The sequence below is a fragment of the Ctenopharyngodon idella genome, chromosome 9, assembly GCF_019924925.1.
Source record: "Ctenopharyngodon idella isolate HZGC_01 chromosome 9, HZGC01, whole genome shotgun sequence".
In the NCBI taxonomy this organism is placed as follows: Eukaryota; Metazoa; Chordata; class Actinopteri; order Cypriniformes; family Xenocyprididae; genus Ctenopharyngodon; species Ctenopharyngodon idella.
Window position 1 is genome coordinate 11577728 of NC_067228.1, and position 18612 is coordinate 11596339.

The 18612-nt window shown below is 35.9% G+C and overlaps 1 protein-coding gene across 4 annotated transcripts in view; it reads right to left on the minus strand.

The window, feature by feature from the left end:
- The window catches only part of neb (nebulin), a 61977-nt gene extending 46998 nt beyond the window's left edge, over positions 1–14979 (minus strand). For all 4 annotated transcript variants that reach the window (XM_051905029.1, XM_051905028.1, XM_051905027.1 and 1 more), the window contains exons 1-26: positions 14897–14979; positions 14105–14217; positions 13750–13815; positions 9676–9735; positions 8649–8765; positions 8044–8151; positions 7730–7834; positions 7264–7368; positions 7053–7157; positions 6751–6855; positions 6381–6485; positions 6084–6191; positions 4990–5106; positions 4511–4612; positions 4323–4430; positions 4122–4226; positions 3942–4040; positions 3333–3437; positions 3098–3205; positions 2906–3019; positions 2614–2811; positions 1705–1812; positions 1512–1610; positions 1309–1413; positions 1105–1212; positions 684–995 (exon numbers count right to left, since the gene is read on the minus strand). In XM_051905029.1, coding sequence (XP_051760989.1) covers positions 684–995; positions 1105–1212; positions 1309–1413; positions 1512–1610; positions 1705–1812; positions 2614–2811; positions 2906–3019; positions 3098–3205; positions 3333–3437; positions 3942–4040; positions 4122–4226; positions 4323–4430; positions 4511–4612; positions 4990–5106; positions 6084–6191; positions 6381–6485; positions 6751–6855; positions 7053–7157; positions 7264–7368; positions 7730–7834; positions 8044–8151; positions 8649–8765; positions 9676–9735; positions 13750–13794 — 2751 coding nt within the window. In that variant the 5' untranslated portion in view covers positions 13795–13815; positions 14105–14217; positions 14897–14979. The remainder of the gene's footprint in view (positions 1–683; positions 996–1104; positions 1213–1308; positions 1414–1511; positions 1611–1704; positions 1813–2613; positions 2812–2905; positions 3020–3097; positions 3206–3332; positions 3438–3941; positions 4041–4121; positions 4227–4322; positions 4431–4510; positions 4613–4989; positions 5107–6083; positions 6192–6380; positions 6486–6750; positions 6856–7052; positions 7158–7263; positions 7369–7729; positions 7835–8043; positions 8152–8648; positions 8766–9675; positions 9736–13749; positions 13816–14104; positions 14218–14896) is intronic.
- Positions 14980–18612: the final 3633 nt, after the last annotated feature.

Consider the following 18612-nt stretch of genomic DNA (forward strand, 5'->3'; position numbering starts at 1 on the left):
AGTGTCTATTTTCTTGCATCTTTATTATTATTATTCTCTGATCTAGATTTGAAAAATAATCAAAAGCACTGTGAGTTTTTTCAACATTTGATTATAAGATCTTATAACTGTTAAGCATTTATTGATTTTTAATATTTACAATTATAAATGATTAAAATTATTATTAATAATAATAATAATAATTGAACTACAGTTCAAAAGTTTGAGGTTGGTAAGATTTTATGAAAGACGTCTCATTTAATTTATTTGATCAAAAATACAATAAAATTATCAATATTGTAAATATTATACAATAATTGTTTTCTATTTTAATATGTCATTTATTCCAGCGATGGAAAAGCTCAATTTTCAGCATCATTACTCCAGTCTTCAGTGTCATACGATCCTTCAGAAATCCTTCTAATGATTTGATGCTCAAGAAACTTTTCTTGTTATAAATAGTTGACCTGCCAAATATTTTTGTGGAAAATCTGAAGAACAGTGTAGTTAGTGTGTCCTTTCTGAATAAAAGTCTCTTTCAAAAAAATCTTACTGACCCCAAACTTTTAAACTGATTGGTATATGGTTTGTAAAATAAGTGTTGGATAAAAAGTATGATGCTATTCATTTTTGTAAATCTAGATCAGAGAGTTTCACAAAGAGCTGAGCCAACATGTATATCAAGATGATTCAATTTTTCTTACATCACTGGAGCTGACGTTCATGGAGCGAGCTAACGCAAAGTTCATGGCATCAGGAAGCAGGGTGTAATGATGGAAATGCTGCTTGTATCCTGTATATGTCTGAACCTTAGAGGCATGTTTGGCCTGCACAACACTTAACATGTCCACGGGGGTGTGGTACTTAAGCTTGGACTTGTGGTAATCCTTTTTGTAGTTCCTGTCACTTTGTATCTTAGCCACATGCATGTAGTGCACCAGCAAGGGGTCGTCCTGGAGGCTACGGAAGCCAACATGGTGGCCTCTGTCCTGCATATACTGCTTCTTATACTGAACCTGAAAGGCATTGTAAATCAACAGTGTATTTAATATTATTCGGTTCCACACTGCACGTTTCCATCTATCACTCTCCTCTATGTACTTATGAAAGGGGCACTTCACTCACATCACTAACAGCATGTCTGGCTGCCTTCGCAGCTTTTACAGGGATGGCGTCAGGCTTTAGATCATACCCCTTTGCAATAGTCTTCAGCCATTCAAGCTTATAGCATTTCTGAAAAACAGATACACAATTGATTTACAGAGTCATCACCTTTGCAAAAAAGAACATGCCAAATATCATAAAACATACTAGGGCGTTTTCACTTACATCGCTTATGTTGTAGGCATTACACCTGGCCTGAAGGAACTGTGGGACATCAGGAGGCAGGGAGTATTTCTGAAGAATCTCATCTAGACCTTTCTTATAGTGCAGCTATAGTGAAGAAAATATTCACAATATCAAATAAATGCGCTAGTTTGTCATTATTCAGAGTAACATTTCACCAAGTATAGTTGGTTGTTTTTACTTACATCACTTCTTATCATCTGGTTGGCTTTAGCCTGCAGCTGGAGAGGGTGGTCATCTATAGAAGTAAAACGTACAGTGTCTGGATGCTGCCTGTACTTTTTCTAAGTAAAAGAAATAAAGACATTTTCAATGATTGATGACAATAAAAATCCAAAGTAGATTCAGCAAACTCTGCTTCTTTCTGAAGTGCCATACCTCACTTAAGATCTGCCCAGATTTTTTGCACTTCTCAACCTCCATGGAGCCATAAGGGATCCAAGGCGTTCCTTTGACATAGTTATTGTAGTCTGACTTGTATTCATTCTGTGGTTACAAATGACAAAAAAAAAATTATCACAAAAAGGAAAGGCATGACTGATCAACTTTAGCTAATGATCAAAAACAACTAAAATGAAAAAAAAAAACTTATTTAGATTAGAAAAATGACTTCAAGTGCCATCGAAATAGAAATAGTCTGTACATTAAAGACTTCATCGAATTAAAATAGGATTTGTGATTTTAAACCAATGTTTTTCAGAATAAACAGGACATCTATATCCTGGCATGCTTCTAAAAATGATATTTTAGCAGATATACAGTATGTATGTGTCTTTCTCTTTCAAGATAAAAATTGTCAAAAAATATTGATAACTCATCTTGTGCTCTAAAATTATGTTTACTAAAATTTGTAACAGACAAGCCTACTCAAATATTTTAGAATAACAACATCCCTCACCCTGATACCACCCATTTCTGACTAAAATTAAATGAACATGAATCAGGGTGAAAGATTGCTAAATGCATAAATGTAAATCTTACAAGAAAAGCATGGTTTACATGGTTCACAGCTGTGATGTTTTTTATATATATATATATATATATATATATATATATATATATATATATATAACATCACAGCTGTGAATATATATATATATATTTTTTTTTCTTCCCCCTAAATACACATGCCTTTTGAAGTCCCATCTCAACTTCATGTTTTCACTTTTCAACACTGAACTTAAATTCACAAGTTCAATGTTGAAAAGTGAAAACATGAAGTTGAGATGGGACTTCGAAAGGCATGTTCATTCTAGTGTGTCAGTGAGAGCTGCAAAGGATTCTTACATCGCTCTGAATAATATTGGCCTTCTTTGCCAGGTCCAGTGGTATGCTGTCATAAGGGAGGAGGTAACGGTTTGGGATATTCTTATAGCCAGTCATGCTGGCAATGGCCTGAGATTTCTTAGCAAGTGTCACAAGCATCATGTCCAGTGGAGCATGGTACTTGGTCTTCATCTTCTCATAGTCTTTCTTGTACTCGCGCTGTATTTTAGAGGACCAAAAATGGACTGTTAGTACATAAAAAAGCCTTAAGGATTGTGTATAAGTTATCAGTAATGCACTAGTTGAACCGTACCTCACTTTGGATCTTAGCAACATGTACTGAGTGCATGATCTTGGGGTCATCGTTGATGCTGAGGGCCCCAACCATCTGTCCTCTGTTCTTCTCATATTCCTTCTTGTATTTTACCTAACATTAAAGACCATACCAGTGACATAATTGCCTGAAATCTGTCAGGGAAACAACCCAAATATCCCATTTACTTACATCACTAGCAATGTTAGTGTGAGCACGGGCTGCAAGGATCGAAATTGCATCTCCTTTCACCTCAAATTTCTTGGCTTTTGTTTTTTCCCATTCAAACTTGTAACACGTCTGTGAACATGAAATAGAGAACCATTCCAGTGAATACAAAATAGTGTACTACGATCAGGTTTAAATTCAATCCACTGCTATGAACTCAGGAACAGCATCGATTAAAAAGCAGATTGAATGAACTTACATCACTAAGGTTATACGCATTAACTCTAGATTGAATGAAGAAAGGGTAATCAGGAGGGAGGTAACACTTAAACTTCTCCTTCTCATACTTTTGCTTGTAGTTGAGCTGTAAAAAAGAAAAAAAGAGAAAATATTGTTAATAATGATAATACATATATATATATATATATATACACACACACACACACACACACACACACAATTAAATTAATATTATTATTATCTTTTATTATTATTATTTTGGTACATATTGCCCTAGTAAATACAATATTTCCATAGTGCTCTATGGTTGTGGTGTTCAGTGGAGCAAGATGAGCTCGATGAACACCAGTACATGGCTCAGGGTCTCAAAGGGATTGGTTTTAGTTGTTCGTTAGGCTTTGATTGCCAGCGACTTTCACTCGAAATAGCACAAACAACATCTCTAATAATATGTCTAGGGATTCACTCTATTGTCAGCAGCATTAAGATGACAACTGTGCTCTAATAATGAATGAGGGGATTTTTCTAGGGCAACATAACGATTCGACAGTGTCCATAAATCACCTGATAAACTTTTTACAGTTTCTTTGGTTTTATTTAGTCATAATAATGAAATCTTTTTACGTACATCACTCAGCTGTTGGGCGTTGATGGCAGCTTGCACTTGAACAGGTGAGTCTGTCACCTGCGTGAACTTCACCTTGTCTGGATGTTGACGATAAACTTTCTGAAAAGAGAAATACGCAAAAAATAATCACCTAAAGTCAGGTTCTGTAGTCGGCCCATTAAAGGGAGTTTATATACTTACATCTTTACATTGATCAAGCTTCTTATTGACTTCATATTCTGGTGTAATAGTTTGAGGGAAGAAACATCTCGACTTCATTTCCTCATAATCAGCTTTGTAGTTTTGCTTTTAAATGAGAAAGTAAACCAATGTGGATACACAAATAATTTTTTGTGATCAAGAATATGAAAATATACGAATATGTACATTATGGAAACTTACTTCATTCTTCATTTCTTCCAGCTGGCGGCAGCGAATTGTAGATATATCTTCAAAGCTACCAATATAATGACCCTTCACCTGACTTTCATACTTCTCTTTATAACGTGCCTGAGGAAAGAAAACAATAAAAAGCTTGAGATATGAGGAAATATATAATGTTTGTAGCAAATGTTGAAATTATCACTTACATCACTGAACTTCTTCAATACACTGTCCATCCTGAATTTGGGAGTGTCACAGTAATTGATGCTGAATCCCCTTGATTTCTCATAACTAGCTTTATATACTTTCTAGAAAAGGCAAAAGAAAGGCATGTCAGTAATTAGTCAACAATTCGAGATAAACTAGGTTGGCTTCAAATGCTTCAAAATACTGGCAAACAGATGATACAATCCCGTCTAATTATCAGGTCTAAAGAGATGCTTGTTTTAAATCAACTGCATGTTCACACTAACTGAATTAGAAAGCTATAATCCATGCCATCATTTACTCATTAACACTACGACACCAAGCATCACTGTAACGTCTTTGGTTTTGTCAGTATTTGTATTTCCCTAAACAATTTATTTGAATATTTAGTACAAGGAACCTTAGTTAAGTCATCTTAGGCCATAAACATTTCCTGCAAAGCAGACCACTTTAATGATTAAGATCTGGATTAACATACATCACTCAAGATGGTGCCTGCGTATCTCAGCTGTCTGAGAAGGGGGTTCTCTGTAGCAGGGAGAACGTTGTAATCGGACACTGCTTTTGTCTTCTCATAGTCCTTCTTATATTTGACCTGTGAAGGTGAAAAAATGCATATTTTAAATGACAAATGAAACTGAAACTGATGTGAGTCATGGGTTCTTCTTAAAGTGTTTAGAGTTTATAAGGAAAAGTTCACAACAAATGTGTCTCTGTTTTCTCATCCCCGGTTGTGTTTCTACACATTTTCAAATTCAGAATTCCATACTTTTCCAGATTCAAATTTCCAAACCTCTCTGCAGATTTGTCAGACCATATTTAACATAAATGGTTCATACAGCATTATATTTGGTATATAGAACAATCATCTGTAAATATTTTCTCAGGTTTTTTTCATTGGATTTCTCGAAGTGATAACATGCACTTACATAATGAAAAGAAACCTAAAACGCTTTAAAACCTGCATATATTCACCTACATCAGTTTGATACGGTACATGTGGTTTAATGTTGCACCATCACCAAACAGCAAAGTAAAGTCTGAATTAAATATTCAGTAAAGTCTGAATAAAATGATCATTTGGTCCTTTATCTGAGAAAACAGTCTGGAAACACAAATATTTTTGCAGACTGCGTCGGAACCCTGTTTACAGCTACTGGGCATAAAAATACACAGGCTCTAATCCTGTTTGTTCTTTCATGTCCTCACTTGTGATGTAGGCAATGAGAAATTAGTAAGCAGGGATCAAAAGACATAACCAGATCTGTCATGTGAATCTCTGGATTGACTCATGATCTGTTTAAAGAGTCATCAAGCGAAGGTTGCTTCCATACAATGAGAAGAGATCTAAAAAAAGTATGTCCATTGATATGTACTTTCTCACTTTTATTTTTAATCAGGAGGCAATGCACAAATGATTGTAACAGTGATATTTCTTGTTTACTTTACATCACAACATTTTTTTGTTTACATTTTTTTCAAAAACAAAACATTCTGCTTATTTTCATTTGGTCTCAGACTCCATTATATGTGTGAAGAAATAAGAGTGTAAATAAATTCTCCAAAACTTACCGTACTTGCAGCTTCGCGAGCCTTTTTATTGGAAGCGTATGTTGGCGTGTCTGTTTGCATGAAATAAATTTGGTCTTTCATATCTTCAAATTCAGCCGTATATTTTTTCTGGAAAGAAGTCAAAGTGTGACACTCAGTTAACATATTTTTAATGATTTGAATATTAAGAATTTTGTATATTAATAATGTGCAAGCTTCACTTTAATAAATATATATATATATATATATATATTTTTTTTTTTTAAACTATTCTATCAGAACATCTGTTTTGAAACATGCTGAGTTTCTGGCACTTACGTCACTGATGTTGTCCATAACCATTCTAGCAACAGCGACATCAAAGTAAGGGGTTTCACACCATTTGCCCTTGACGTTCTTGTTGTAATCCTCATGATATTTAAGCTGTGAAGAATTTAAGTGTTTTTCATTATTTCTCACCTTCTGTGAACCAATGGCTTACATGCCATATTAGCAAGCACAATCTATTGGTGTAAAATACAATATAAAACTACAATATAACCACAAATAAAATGTATTGCTTTGGACTAAACAAAACTTTAACTTTGATAGATTGATACATGGAAACAAAAAAGAAGATTTTGTGGTAGGACTCATGATTAACACTTCAGGAAAATGGGAATTGGCTCAAAAACCAGCGAAGTCTTACATTACTAAGATTGGCAAAGTTTTTCTTTGCCAGTTCCATCTCTGGAGGATCAGCCAGAGACGTGTACTTTGCCTTGCGCTCATCATGGCCCTTCTTGTAGACAATCTGTGAAGGTAGAGCACAACAGATTTTTGAGAGTATTTTTTGAGATTATGCAGTAAGGGCATATGTAATAATTTTTTAACAGAGAAAATAAAATAAAATAAATAAAATTTATATAGAGACAAAAGGCTTTTGTTTTTTCCAAATCACAGTTTAATGATAATTGGTTTACTATTTTGAAATTTCACAATTTCACTTACATCACTGAGGTCTTTTTGGGCCTTGGCCACCCTGCGCAGCTCTGGGCTGTCACTGTATGGATAGTACATGGTCTTATCCTCATCCCACGCCTCTGTGTACAGTTTCTGATAGGGATATTAAATCATTTTAGAGGGTGAATCAAGCCAGTAATGTCAGTATAAATATCACTTTAGTGCTTATCTAATAATAAGATAGGAATCAGAGATCTACCTTGCTGTAATTTGCTGCATTCTTCACAGCAAGAACCAGCTCAGGGGCATCAGGAGGGAGCAAGTACCTATCCTTGGTCTCGTCCCATTTCTGCCTATACAGAACCTGGAGAAGGCGTATGTGGAGAAATTATTTTATGACAATAAACAACACAAGGAAAAGAATCAATATTATACTAGTTGGGCAGTCACTATCCTTCGAGTCTTTTCTTCTTACAATGCAATATTGAGAACTGATGTCTTGAGTTAAAATAAAAACTTTTTTTTTTACTAAGCAGTATTGCACATGCAGTGCACACACTGAATCACTCACTCAGTTCATTTTTTACACAGTGCCATCTCTCTAGCAAAGCATAATGCATTGTTTAAACAATGTTTCTGTTATCATTATTCAACCCTATTATTAAACATTCATGACTATTATTATTCTAATTAATTCAAAACACTATCTTAACACAAGCACTTACTTTGCTGATGAGCTCAGAGACATGCTTCACGTGGGCAATCTCACGAGCCTCACCATCATAGAGGCTGGTGGTTTTGGCCTTCAGTCCCTCCATACGGTACTTCACCTGGGTTATCAAAAATATTTACTGTTAGCAAAATTCACAGAATCGGCTAGAATTTAGTAAGAAGTATCTGTACATTGTTTATTAGGAGCTTCAGTCTGAAGAAGTTTAAAAAAAACATCAGTTATAAAACTAGCCCATGTGAACATGAAGATCTTGCAAACTATATTCTGACAGAATATAGTAATATTTGATCCACAAAGGGTACATACCTCACTAAGCTGCTCCTGGGCCTTCTTGATGCGAATCATCTCAGGTGTGTCAGCAGAAATGGCATAGGGCTGCCCCTTCGATTTTTCATATTCCTCCCTGTATTTATTCTACAAAAAAAATACAGTACTGTGTAAAAGTTTTCTGATTTGGTGCTCAAGAAATATCTGTTATTATTATCAATAATATTTTTGTGGAAACCATGATATATTTTATCAGAATTCTTTGATGAATAGAATCAAAAGAACAGCATTTATTTTAAACAGACCGTTTTAAAAAATGTAGAAGTCTTTATTTTTTGTTTAAAATGCATCCTTGCTAAATAAAAGTATTACTTAAAAAAAAAAATCTTATTGACCCCAATCTTTTGAATGGTAATGTACATCTAGTAACCTCTACTAACTCTAATTCTGGTTTTATTCTGATGGTTCTCAAACTGTGACCTGCAGACATGATGCGGTAACATTAATTTTATGGTAAACTGTTTCTGTTGTCTCAGTCAAATAATGTAACTCACAGTTATGAGGCTCATTTAGGATCATTAACAGTGGCAGTCTAGTTAATTTCAATGAAATAAGAACAAAACATCAGTCTAGGAAACTCTTACATGGCTGTACTGGTCAAGCATCTTCTGGCTGTGTGCCAGGTAAGGAGTCATGAACTTTGAGGTGTCCACCTTCGCCTTCTTCCTGACTGTACGTCTGGGAAGGCCACCAGGACCGACCTTTAAAAAAAACAACAACAAAAAATTAGCAATCAACATTCAGCCTAAATGGTGCTGTCAATGAGAAACATCTCTAACATCTTTCATATTTACAGTATTTCATCATTGAATTTGGGGAACCTTACATATCTTTTGGGGGGACAGTTTTGTGGGACCAAAATATTTAATGTCCGTTATCATTATAATAAATCACAAAGCATGATTTGGTACAGTCTAATTTTGTTTGTATTGATTTATTCCAGAACAGAACATTGATGTGATAAAGATTTAATTTTAACATTTATTTTGCAGCACTCACCGTCCACTTCTTCTGTAAACAATTCATTTGTTTAATTTACCATGCAAATTAATATTTTACTTTTTTTTTATAACAAATGAGTAAAACGGTTAAACAGAATATTTCAAAGACAGGTCAGTCAATTAGTATTGGCTAGATAATCATTCAGTTAACGTTTATTTAAGAAAACATGCAAAAAAAAACAAAAAAAAGCACTTTCGGAACAGTCAAATAAAGCGCGTTAAGCATTAGTTACCACATACAACTACCGCTTTAGACAAATATAAACTAAAGTAAACATCACATTAACTCACATAAAGAAAGCTCTATCAATACACCCTCACTGTCATCACTAACACTGTGGCATTTGCATGGCTCTGTATCATGGGGGCTATTTTTTTGTAAATTTGCTACTCTTAGAAATTTAAGAATTTAATTTGGACATAATATTCCATTTTTACTGACACATGAATTGTTAAACAAGGGAGTTTGTTTAATAATCCACTCTTTAAGTCGGTAACATTTGGATAGATCTTACTAATAAAAACTAAACTAGTATGTAAAAAAGAATGGAATAGCCCCCATGGCATGTGGCAGGGACGCAGATCCATTTTACCAGGGGTGATCATTTACCTCAACACCATGAGACATTGAGGTGGTCGTGGTGGTGATTGGACCCTCCTCATAGTAGTACTATAAATATAGGAAAAACTCTGGGCTTTCAAAATGATGATCACACACTTCAGGAAAACACTACAATCTAGTAAAGTGACTTTTTCCAGCTCTGGTTGTCAGATTAAAATCCCTCAATCACTTGAATTCCCTTTAAGGCAAGTCATTTCACTTGGCGGCCATCTTTGAAATGCCTCTCAGGCAGCTATTTCAGTCATGCAAGTACAGCTCACATGTCGCCGAATGGAGAAACATCAAATTTTTCGAAGCTGTTCACCGAGCTTACGATTAAATTTCATATTTGATATCACCAATGAAATCTGAAAACAACTGTCTCCTAAATTTTGTTTCTAGACACTCTTATCATGACAAAAAAACTGCTTTTTTTTGAAAATGGACCAGCCTATGCGCATGTGCAGTCATAAGTGTGGGTCCCAGAACACTGACTTTTTCTATAGTATTGGCTCTTTTACTTACAAGGCGGGACTTATTCCACCATATTGTGCATTGCACTTCATATATGAGTGCACCATCTTTGTATACCTAAAGTCGTTGTTAATACTCACATTTAATGTAGTTGTATCCTCTCTAGGCTTACCGAACACTGACTATCATTGTACCAGTTATATGTCCCGTTATTCATGTTTACATTAAGTACAATGCAAAGTCATCCATTAACCAGTCTTGCATGATTTCAGCATGCTAATGAGACGGTTACCTGTCATTTTCACCATATAACAAAATAAGAGATAGAAAAATAATCGGTTTGACTGATATTTCTTGCCAATATTCACACTTTTCTTTTTCTTAATTTTTTTTATCGGAAGTTTAATATCGGGTTTATTGACAAATTAATTAATTTGGAGGTTCTCTGAATAATCAAAAACACAATTAGACCACTGTGTGTTCAACGGCGTACATAGGTCAAATAATTTACATATTTAATTTATTGTTTGCATAATTACACAGAATAAAATGATAAACATAACATTTTAAGCTTAACATAAAAAAAATTAGTTTGCAACTATGTACTGTAGATTGCAAAGCAACTGTGCATAAATATTATTCCAATAACAATAATAATTACATAGAAAAGCAGAGAAAAAATGGTCCTGATATTGGTTTTGTAAGAAGCTTTGCACATGAAATATTAAAAGAAAAAAAACAGATACAGTGGCAACGCATCAAGAACTCATTCCCACAACTTATTAATTTGTTCTTTTATTTCCACGCTTTAACTAAATTAAAACAAATCAATAAGTTGGATTAATTAGTCATGGGAACTAATTCTAAATTCATGGCCACAGTATCTTGTATTCCCCCCTGCATATCATGTGTGGGGCGCCGTAGTTTTGGGACACAGTTTTGGAATTAAAAAATAATTCCTTAATGTTGCTTGTGTCTTCTAAATGAAACTATATTGATAGTTGATCATAAAAATCTCATCAATGGTACATTGTTCTTCAGCATTATGTCCCCACAGAAAGTAGTTTCCTCTTCTTAATTTGCTATTAACTGAATACCTCAGTAGGGAATAAAAATATGGCAATGAGGCTTCTTTCCCAGCGGAGTTCTGTCTCTGACTGACAGTGCCGTATGACTGGCTGGTGCTAAGAACATTTTAGCGCCCTAATGACCTCACCACTATTATTATTCATAGCTAACGTTATTGTCATGGTAGTAAATAGAAACAGTGGGTCAGGGAACAAATTCCAATACAAACACTCACATACATGTCTGAAAGCAGTATTCCACATTCAGCCATACACGTGAATCCCGAACTGTTCAGAGAATAAACTATCTCCTACTGGTATTTAGCCAGATATCATGACAGAACTCTCTGAAACAGTCACTGACCACCACATCACAAGGCCTAACCCTTTTAATAGTGAAGTCTATATGAAACCAGAGCAGGAAAAACAATCACTCCAAATCTATGAATTTACAGGAGCTAGAGGCTTCTTTATTTGGACCAGTGGACAGCAGAAAATAGTATGTAGGTTTTATTAGCCTGTGCGTTATATATATATATAATTATCTATCTTTCACTTAACAGACAAGATATAGAAGATGGAAAGTGATGAATATTCAATAAAATATACTGTGAGGCAAAATCTCCATCTCCACCTGTTACAGGTGTTTTTTTCCACAGGTCCTCCCCCCTAAGCATTTTAACAGCATGACGTTAACAGCAAAAGGAGTGTAATTTACAACACGGCTCGTCTCATTTGCCTCCCTGCGAGTCAGCTGTAGATGTCCACTTCTATATTTGTATCTCTTGAAAGAACAACTCAGCCAAAGCTGAAGGCTACTTTTCCATTAATGGGGAGAAAAGCATATAAAAATAATCCACAAAACTTTTGATATATAGATTTTTATTAGTGCCACATTAATCTGTAAAACACTATACCTATAAATAATAAGTTCTGAAAAAAAAAATATTCAGTACAGTTTTGACTGATCAACGACTATCTGAAAAAAATCAACAAAATATAAAGAACAAAATGTGATTCTCTGCTTTCCACAGATCCACTGAAAGAAGCCATTTTAAATAATGCTAATGCCTTTCAGGTCCTATTCTGAGTGTAGATAAAAGTAGTAGTGAAATCAGACCGTATAATGTATATATTCCAAAATATTGTGTTGAGATTCCCATCTTCTTAAAATGCAAGATGGTGAATTTCCATTCCTGGATATGTTAAAGGGGAATCCAAAAGCATTTGTTCAAAACGTTCTTTCAAAAATAAAGCTCTAACACCTAATCAATAAAGTACGGAGCCCCGCACATGACATGCAAGAAAAAAAATTAAATCGTGCGCATGATTTACTAATTCGTTCCCTCGATTTACTAAATTGTGCGGACGATTTACTAAAACGTGCGCACGATTTAGTAAATCGAGGGAACGAAATAGTAAATCGTGCGCACGTTTTAGTAAATCGAGGGAACGAATTAACAAATCGTGCACACGATTTAGCCTACTATTTTTTCCCTGCATGTCATGTCTGGGGCTCCGTAATAAAGAATTGTGGTTAATGCAATAATTTGGTAAACCCCTATAAGATATCTACAGAAATGGACATGAAAATATACAAGGTCTACTTTAACTCTATTTCTCTAGGAAATACTGAATTAAAGTATAAACCTTCTGCTTTCACTCTTCCATTGAACACTCAGACAGACACATTTACTATCTGTACAGACACAATTTCAATGAATAACATGACAAAAACACATTGAGGTAAACAAAAACAGCTGGAAGCTTCAAGAGGAGCTGTGCTTAAATCTTGAAAAAGAGCTCTACTGAGTAAATCAGCCAAAATACCAGAAAGTATAGTATATATGCAAAATTATGCCAACTGTTCAACCAATCAATTAAGTTATATATATTTATCTATATATTTAATTTGAAATAACACTTGCTTTTCTGCTCGTAATGAAGCTTGCAGTCGAATTAGCTGCTCTGAACAGAACATAATCCCACTGTTAGTATAAAAGTCAGAGTATTATATCTAACAATGGTTATTTCCATTCAGGCTTGCTTGGTTTGATCAGAAAAACATTACATTAGCATGTTCATATTAAGATCTTATTATCAGATGATTATTACACAACTGTCAAGTGAATGATGGTTTGCCACGTATATGTAATTGACATCTCATATATCAAGGTATTAAATTAATTGCATCTATTGAAAAGACTGCAGTGATACATTTACTACTGGGAATGAAACATGTATTGAATGGAATTTAGTACACTAGAGCCTCCAAGGAAGAGGTCATCTGAAATGGGATCCAAGGCTAATCATATACGACATGGCAGCTCCTACTGAACTGCTGACGTTGGAGATATCATAGATCACTATTCATAGGGTTCGCCAGTATACCTATAGGACTGAGATCTATGAGGCGTTAATGTGAAAAGCCTATATAAGCTATTCAAGGGGCAAAGTGAAATAATGTAGAGCAGCATTACTGTCAATCTTTCAATGAATGAGGGTAAAATATGAATCGCAATGCATCAAATTTGTATCTTACCTCCTCCTCCACAATCTCCTCTTCATACTCTTCTTCTGATGCCATCTTCAAACAGATTTAGTGAGTCTACCCAAGTAAATTAAAGACTGTCAGACACTAGCAAGGAAAATCTGTATAGTACATATTTGTAATTAACTACTAACAGAATGAAACTAATTCCTGTCACAGGCAATGAGAAATAAACTGGTGTTTACATGGCAAATAAAGTACAGAAAGATAAAATGACCCTCAATGAAGGATTTAAATTTCACCAGGACTTGAAGGACACTCTACAAAGAGGCATTAACAACAGGCTAGGAATGATCTGCCAATTTCAGTGTTAAAGTTAAAGAACCAAACTAAAATGCTGACGTACCTTTACTATAGAAGGTTACAATAGAATTTCAGCAACCTTACAGTAAAGAAGGTGCTCGCTTTCCATCCACTCGTGTCCCAATCTGCTATTCCACTTTATGTATCCCTGCAAACCTAAACAAAGAAAAAAACGTGTCAGTTTTTCTCCGACTGAGCTGACACTTAAGCGTGGGTGGATCGACAAAAGCAAAATTTCTATTTTGTTCTGAAATCTTTCTGCAGGCCTTGGTAGGTGAGAAGGTTTGACACCTAAGACCCCCCAAAACGGTGCGCCTCCTGGTTGAAGCCTTGCGACAGCTGCTCTGAATCACTCCAGCTATTTGTCATGTAAGCCAATGCTGCAGGCTGATTGGCTGGCTTTGTTTAGCTAGTGGAGCTCCAATACCTTCTGAGGCTGCAGGTTAATTTTAGGTCTGACCACTAACTACCCTTTTTTAGGTCCCAACTCTCAGAAAATGACATGAAATTATGCTTTTCTATGCTTTTTCATCAGAAAAATTGAGAGGAATGTGGATGGGACTTTAACAAACTCCTGTCCATAAGGTGAGATGCTTCAGATAGTCTTCCAGGAAAAACAACATCCAGGAATAAGTTCCAATTGGAATTGGAAAATTGGTTGTTCCTGCAATGGTGACCAATAGGCTGTGGTTCAAGGACCAGCATCGCCCTCAGCATCACTTCCATCTACCAACAGGCTCTAGAAGATGTCGATCCAACAGAGCAGGCCATGCAAAGAGTGCTGGAGAGTAAAATCTGGTGTGCTGTCTGATTTTGTGGTTTTTCCTTTGCTTACCGGTGACTTTAAAGTTAAAACGTTTCCCAAGCTGCCAGAGCCTCCCCAACTCTTCCCTCCTGAGAAACGCTGGGCAAAAGCTCACAGCTGCAACGGCACTCCAGTTATCATGTGCCCCGATCCACCAATCAGTGGGCAGCATTCTCAGGTTTCAAAAGCTAAATATACATTAGCGACCCTTCAGAAAAGTGCACCTGTTCAGCAAATCATCAGCAATACAACTATGAGGAAGAGAAAAGAAAACACTGGAAAATACCTGGTTTCTCTGAATGAGTGAATGTGGGGATGCTACATTCAGCAAGATGTTCTGTGGAGGTATGTATCAGTCTCGAGAGTAGTGGAGATCCTGGGGAAAAATGGGGCATTTTCTGTGAAGATGGCCAGTGAAACTTCTTGAGGTCACTGGTTTACATCCAAGTGTACGTGGAACCCAGAGCCTGAAATCAGGTCAAGGCAGGGGCAAGAGGGAAATAAACTCTTGACTTGTCCACTCAACTACAAAACCATCTAGAGTGACTCAGGGACAGATATGAATTATTCGATTCTCAGTCTATATTCTATCTATAGGCATTATACTCAATGCATATGAACATTTCATTATACAGCTAGAATAATTTGCAGCACTCTTTCATGATGATCTAAAGGCGAGTCATTATAAAATCGCTTTTTATAAAGTGTCGCTACAACACCTCTCAAGTACTTCTTAGCAGACAGACAGCTGCTGTCTCACTCTTCTGTGCTTGTTGGTGTCTAATCTAATCCTGATGAGTTACAGTATTAAAACTATTCAGGGACACTCAAAAATACAGCAGACACTATTTTTAAAGCATCCTGAGTGGCAGTAAGGGGGTGATGTTTAGGCACAAAGGCCTTGAACCCATTATATCATTGTGTGGAACAGTTGAACAATACAGTTTGAATATGATATACCTCGAGACACAAGATACACAACAATTTTACAGTGATGTGCTCCTGACATTTCCACTCAAAAGTCCTGCAGTTCTCCACATCTACATGGTGGGGCAGCATGACTGAGCTGAATGACAGAGGCAGCTGTGACCGTTAGCTCAGTGTTTCCCACTGTCCTCTATATAAGCACTCTAAACAGTGATGGAACAACTCAAAGCTAATCTTTCCAAGACCTATGACAGGACCTTTCTATCGGTTTGCAGAATTTTCACAATGTATTTTATGTCAGCCTCAGACGTCACGCCCACGGACCGTTGGCTGAACGTCTGATGCATATGGCACACTTATCTGGAAACACTTCAGGAGTTTCTAAGTTGTCATCTGGTTGGTTGAATTCTAAAGGATGTCCAGGAGATGTGTGTGTTGCGTTCTTTAAAGGGTTAGTTCACCCAAAAATGAAAATAATGTCACCTTCATGTCGTTCTACACCCGTAAGACCTTCGTTCTTCTTCGGAACACAAATTAAGATATTGTCGATGAAATCCGATGGCTTAGTGAGGCCTCCATTGCCAGCAATGTTACTGCACCTCTCAAGATCCATAAAGGTACTAAAAACATATTTGAAACAGTTCATGTGACTTCAGTGGTTCTATCTTAATATTATAAAGCGATAAGAATACTCTTTGTGCGCCAAAAAAACTAAATAATGAATTTTCAACAATATCTAGTGATGGGCCGATTTCAAAACACTGCTTTATGAAGCTTCTGAGCTTTATGAATCTTTTGTTTCGAATTAGTGATTCGGATCGCCTATCAAACGGCTAAACTGCTGAAATCACGTGACTTTGGCGCTCCGATTCACTGATTCGATTCGTAAAGCTCTGAAGCAGTGTTTTGAAATCGGTCCATATAGATATTGTTGAAAAGTCGTTATTTTGTTTTTTGGCAAACAAAAAGTATTCTTGTCGCTTTATAATATTAAGATTGAACCACTGAACTCACATGAACTGTTTCAAATATGTTTTTAGTACCTTTATGGATCTTGAGAGGTGCAGTAACATTGTTGGCAATAGAGGCCTCACTGAGCCATCGGATTTCATCAATATCTTAATTTGCGTTCCGAAGATGAACGGAGCTCTTACGGATGTAGAACGACATGAAGGTGAGTAATAAATGACATTATTTTCATTTTTGGGTGAACTAACCCTTTAACGGTCCGCCTGGAAACAAATGCCGTGACGCCAAACCCCCTCGTAGAAGAAGAACGCAGTCATGTTTACAACTGTGACAACCAGGATCAAATAAACGCTGGATTTTCAAAAGTATGTGAAGTTCGCGGCTCCATTGTTGCATTAAACTTGCACAACGTTCTTGAATGAATAATTTATTAGATGCACGCCGGTAGGGACATCGACTTTCATTTTCACGCCCCTAAACCTGACGCGGAACAAAACGAACTGTGATTGGTTGCGTTACATGTCAGTCAAACCTCTTCTTGGGCGGTCCTTGGCCAATGAAAGCTGCGATAGAGTCCAAACCTTCTGCCGTCAGTCTGAAGATCTGGCTACGCGAGACTAGGGTTTTATAGACCAGGGTTATTATAGTTTACTAAAACTAAAACCATAAAAAACTTTTAAAACAAACCAATACAAATTACAAAAACATCAAAATTAACTAAAACCTTAAAATTAAAACATAAAATATAAAAATAAACATTGTCATGGACTTAACAGGGTGGAAATAACACCAAAATTCATTTGCATGCAGACTAATTAGTACATACTAACAGGCAAAGCAAAGCAATACTGGGAACAGATGAAAACATGGACAACTGTTGACTGAGCTATACACAATACTTCAATCCAGTGACATGATGCTTTGAGTGTCATAAAGCTTAGTCACTGGAAAAATAAGTAACTAATAGGGGGGTCTGAACAGCTGAGGATAGGTATTAAAACACTTTCAATGACTCCTTGTTTAAATAAAAACAATATCTCTCACTCTGGGCATTTCACAACACTGCGGTACGCAGATGCAGATAAGGTGCCAGAGAAAACCTGTTTACCAAGACTCATGAAATTAAACTTTAAGGCATGGTTTCACAAACAGGGATTAGACTAGGCCTTAGCTACTGTAATTAAGACTTAAGTACCTTTTATAAACATGCCTTAGAAAAAAAAACCATTACTGGTCTTGAGACAAAACAATGGCACTGACATATTTTAAGAAATGTCAGTGCAAGTTACTTTCAGTTAAGAAAGCAACTTACACTGACTCAAACATGCATTATAGTCTGGCACTAGGCTTAAGCCTTGTCTGTGAAACTGGGCATATATATAAGTAACTACACTGCAACATCAACAGGATTACTAACAACCCCATCAACAGTGTTGTCTTCAGACAGATACAAAAATAACTATCAAGATCATTACGAGGCACTGAAGTTCTACATGAGGTCATCTTTTGCAGAGAGATTCCAAAAAGAAAAGTCTGTCAAGTGTCGTCTCTTCACTGTGATGAGGACTCAAGGGATAGTTTACCCAAAAATGAAATTTCTGTCATTAATTGCTTACTCTCATGTCTCGTTCATCTTCAGAACACAAATTAAGATATATTTGATGAAATCCGAGAGCTGTCCGACTCCTACAGCAATTAAACAACCACTTTCAAGGTCCAGAAAGGTACTAAAGACATAGTTAAAATGGTTTATGTGACTGCAGTGGTTCAATTTTAATTTTATGAAGCGACAAGAATACTTTTTGTGCATAAAAACAAAACAAAAATAACGACTTTATTCAACAATATCT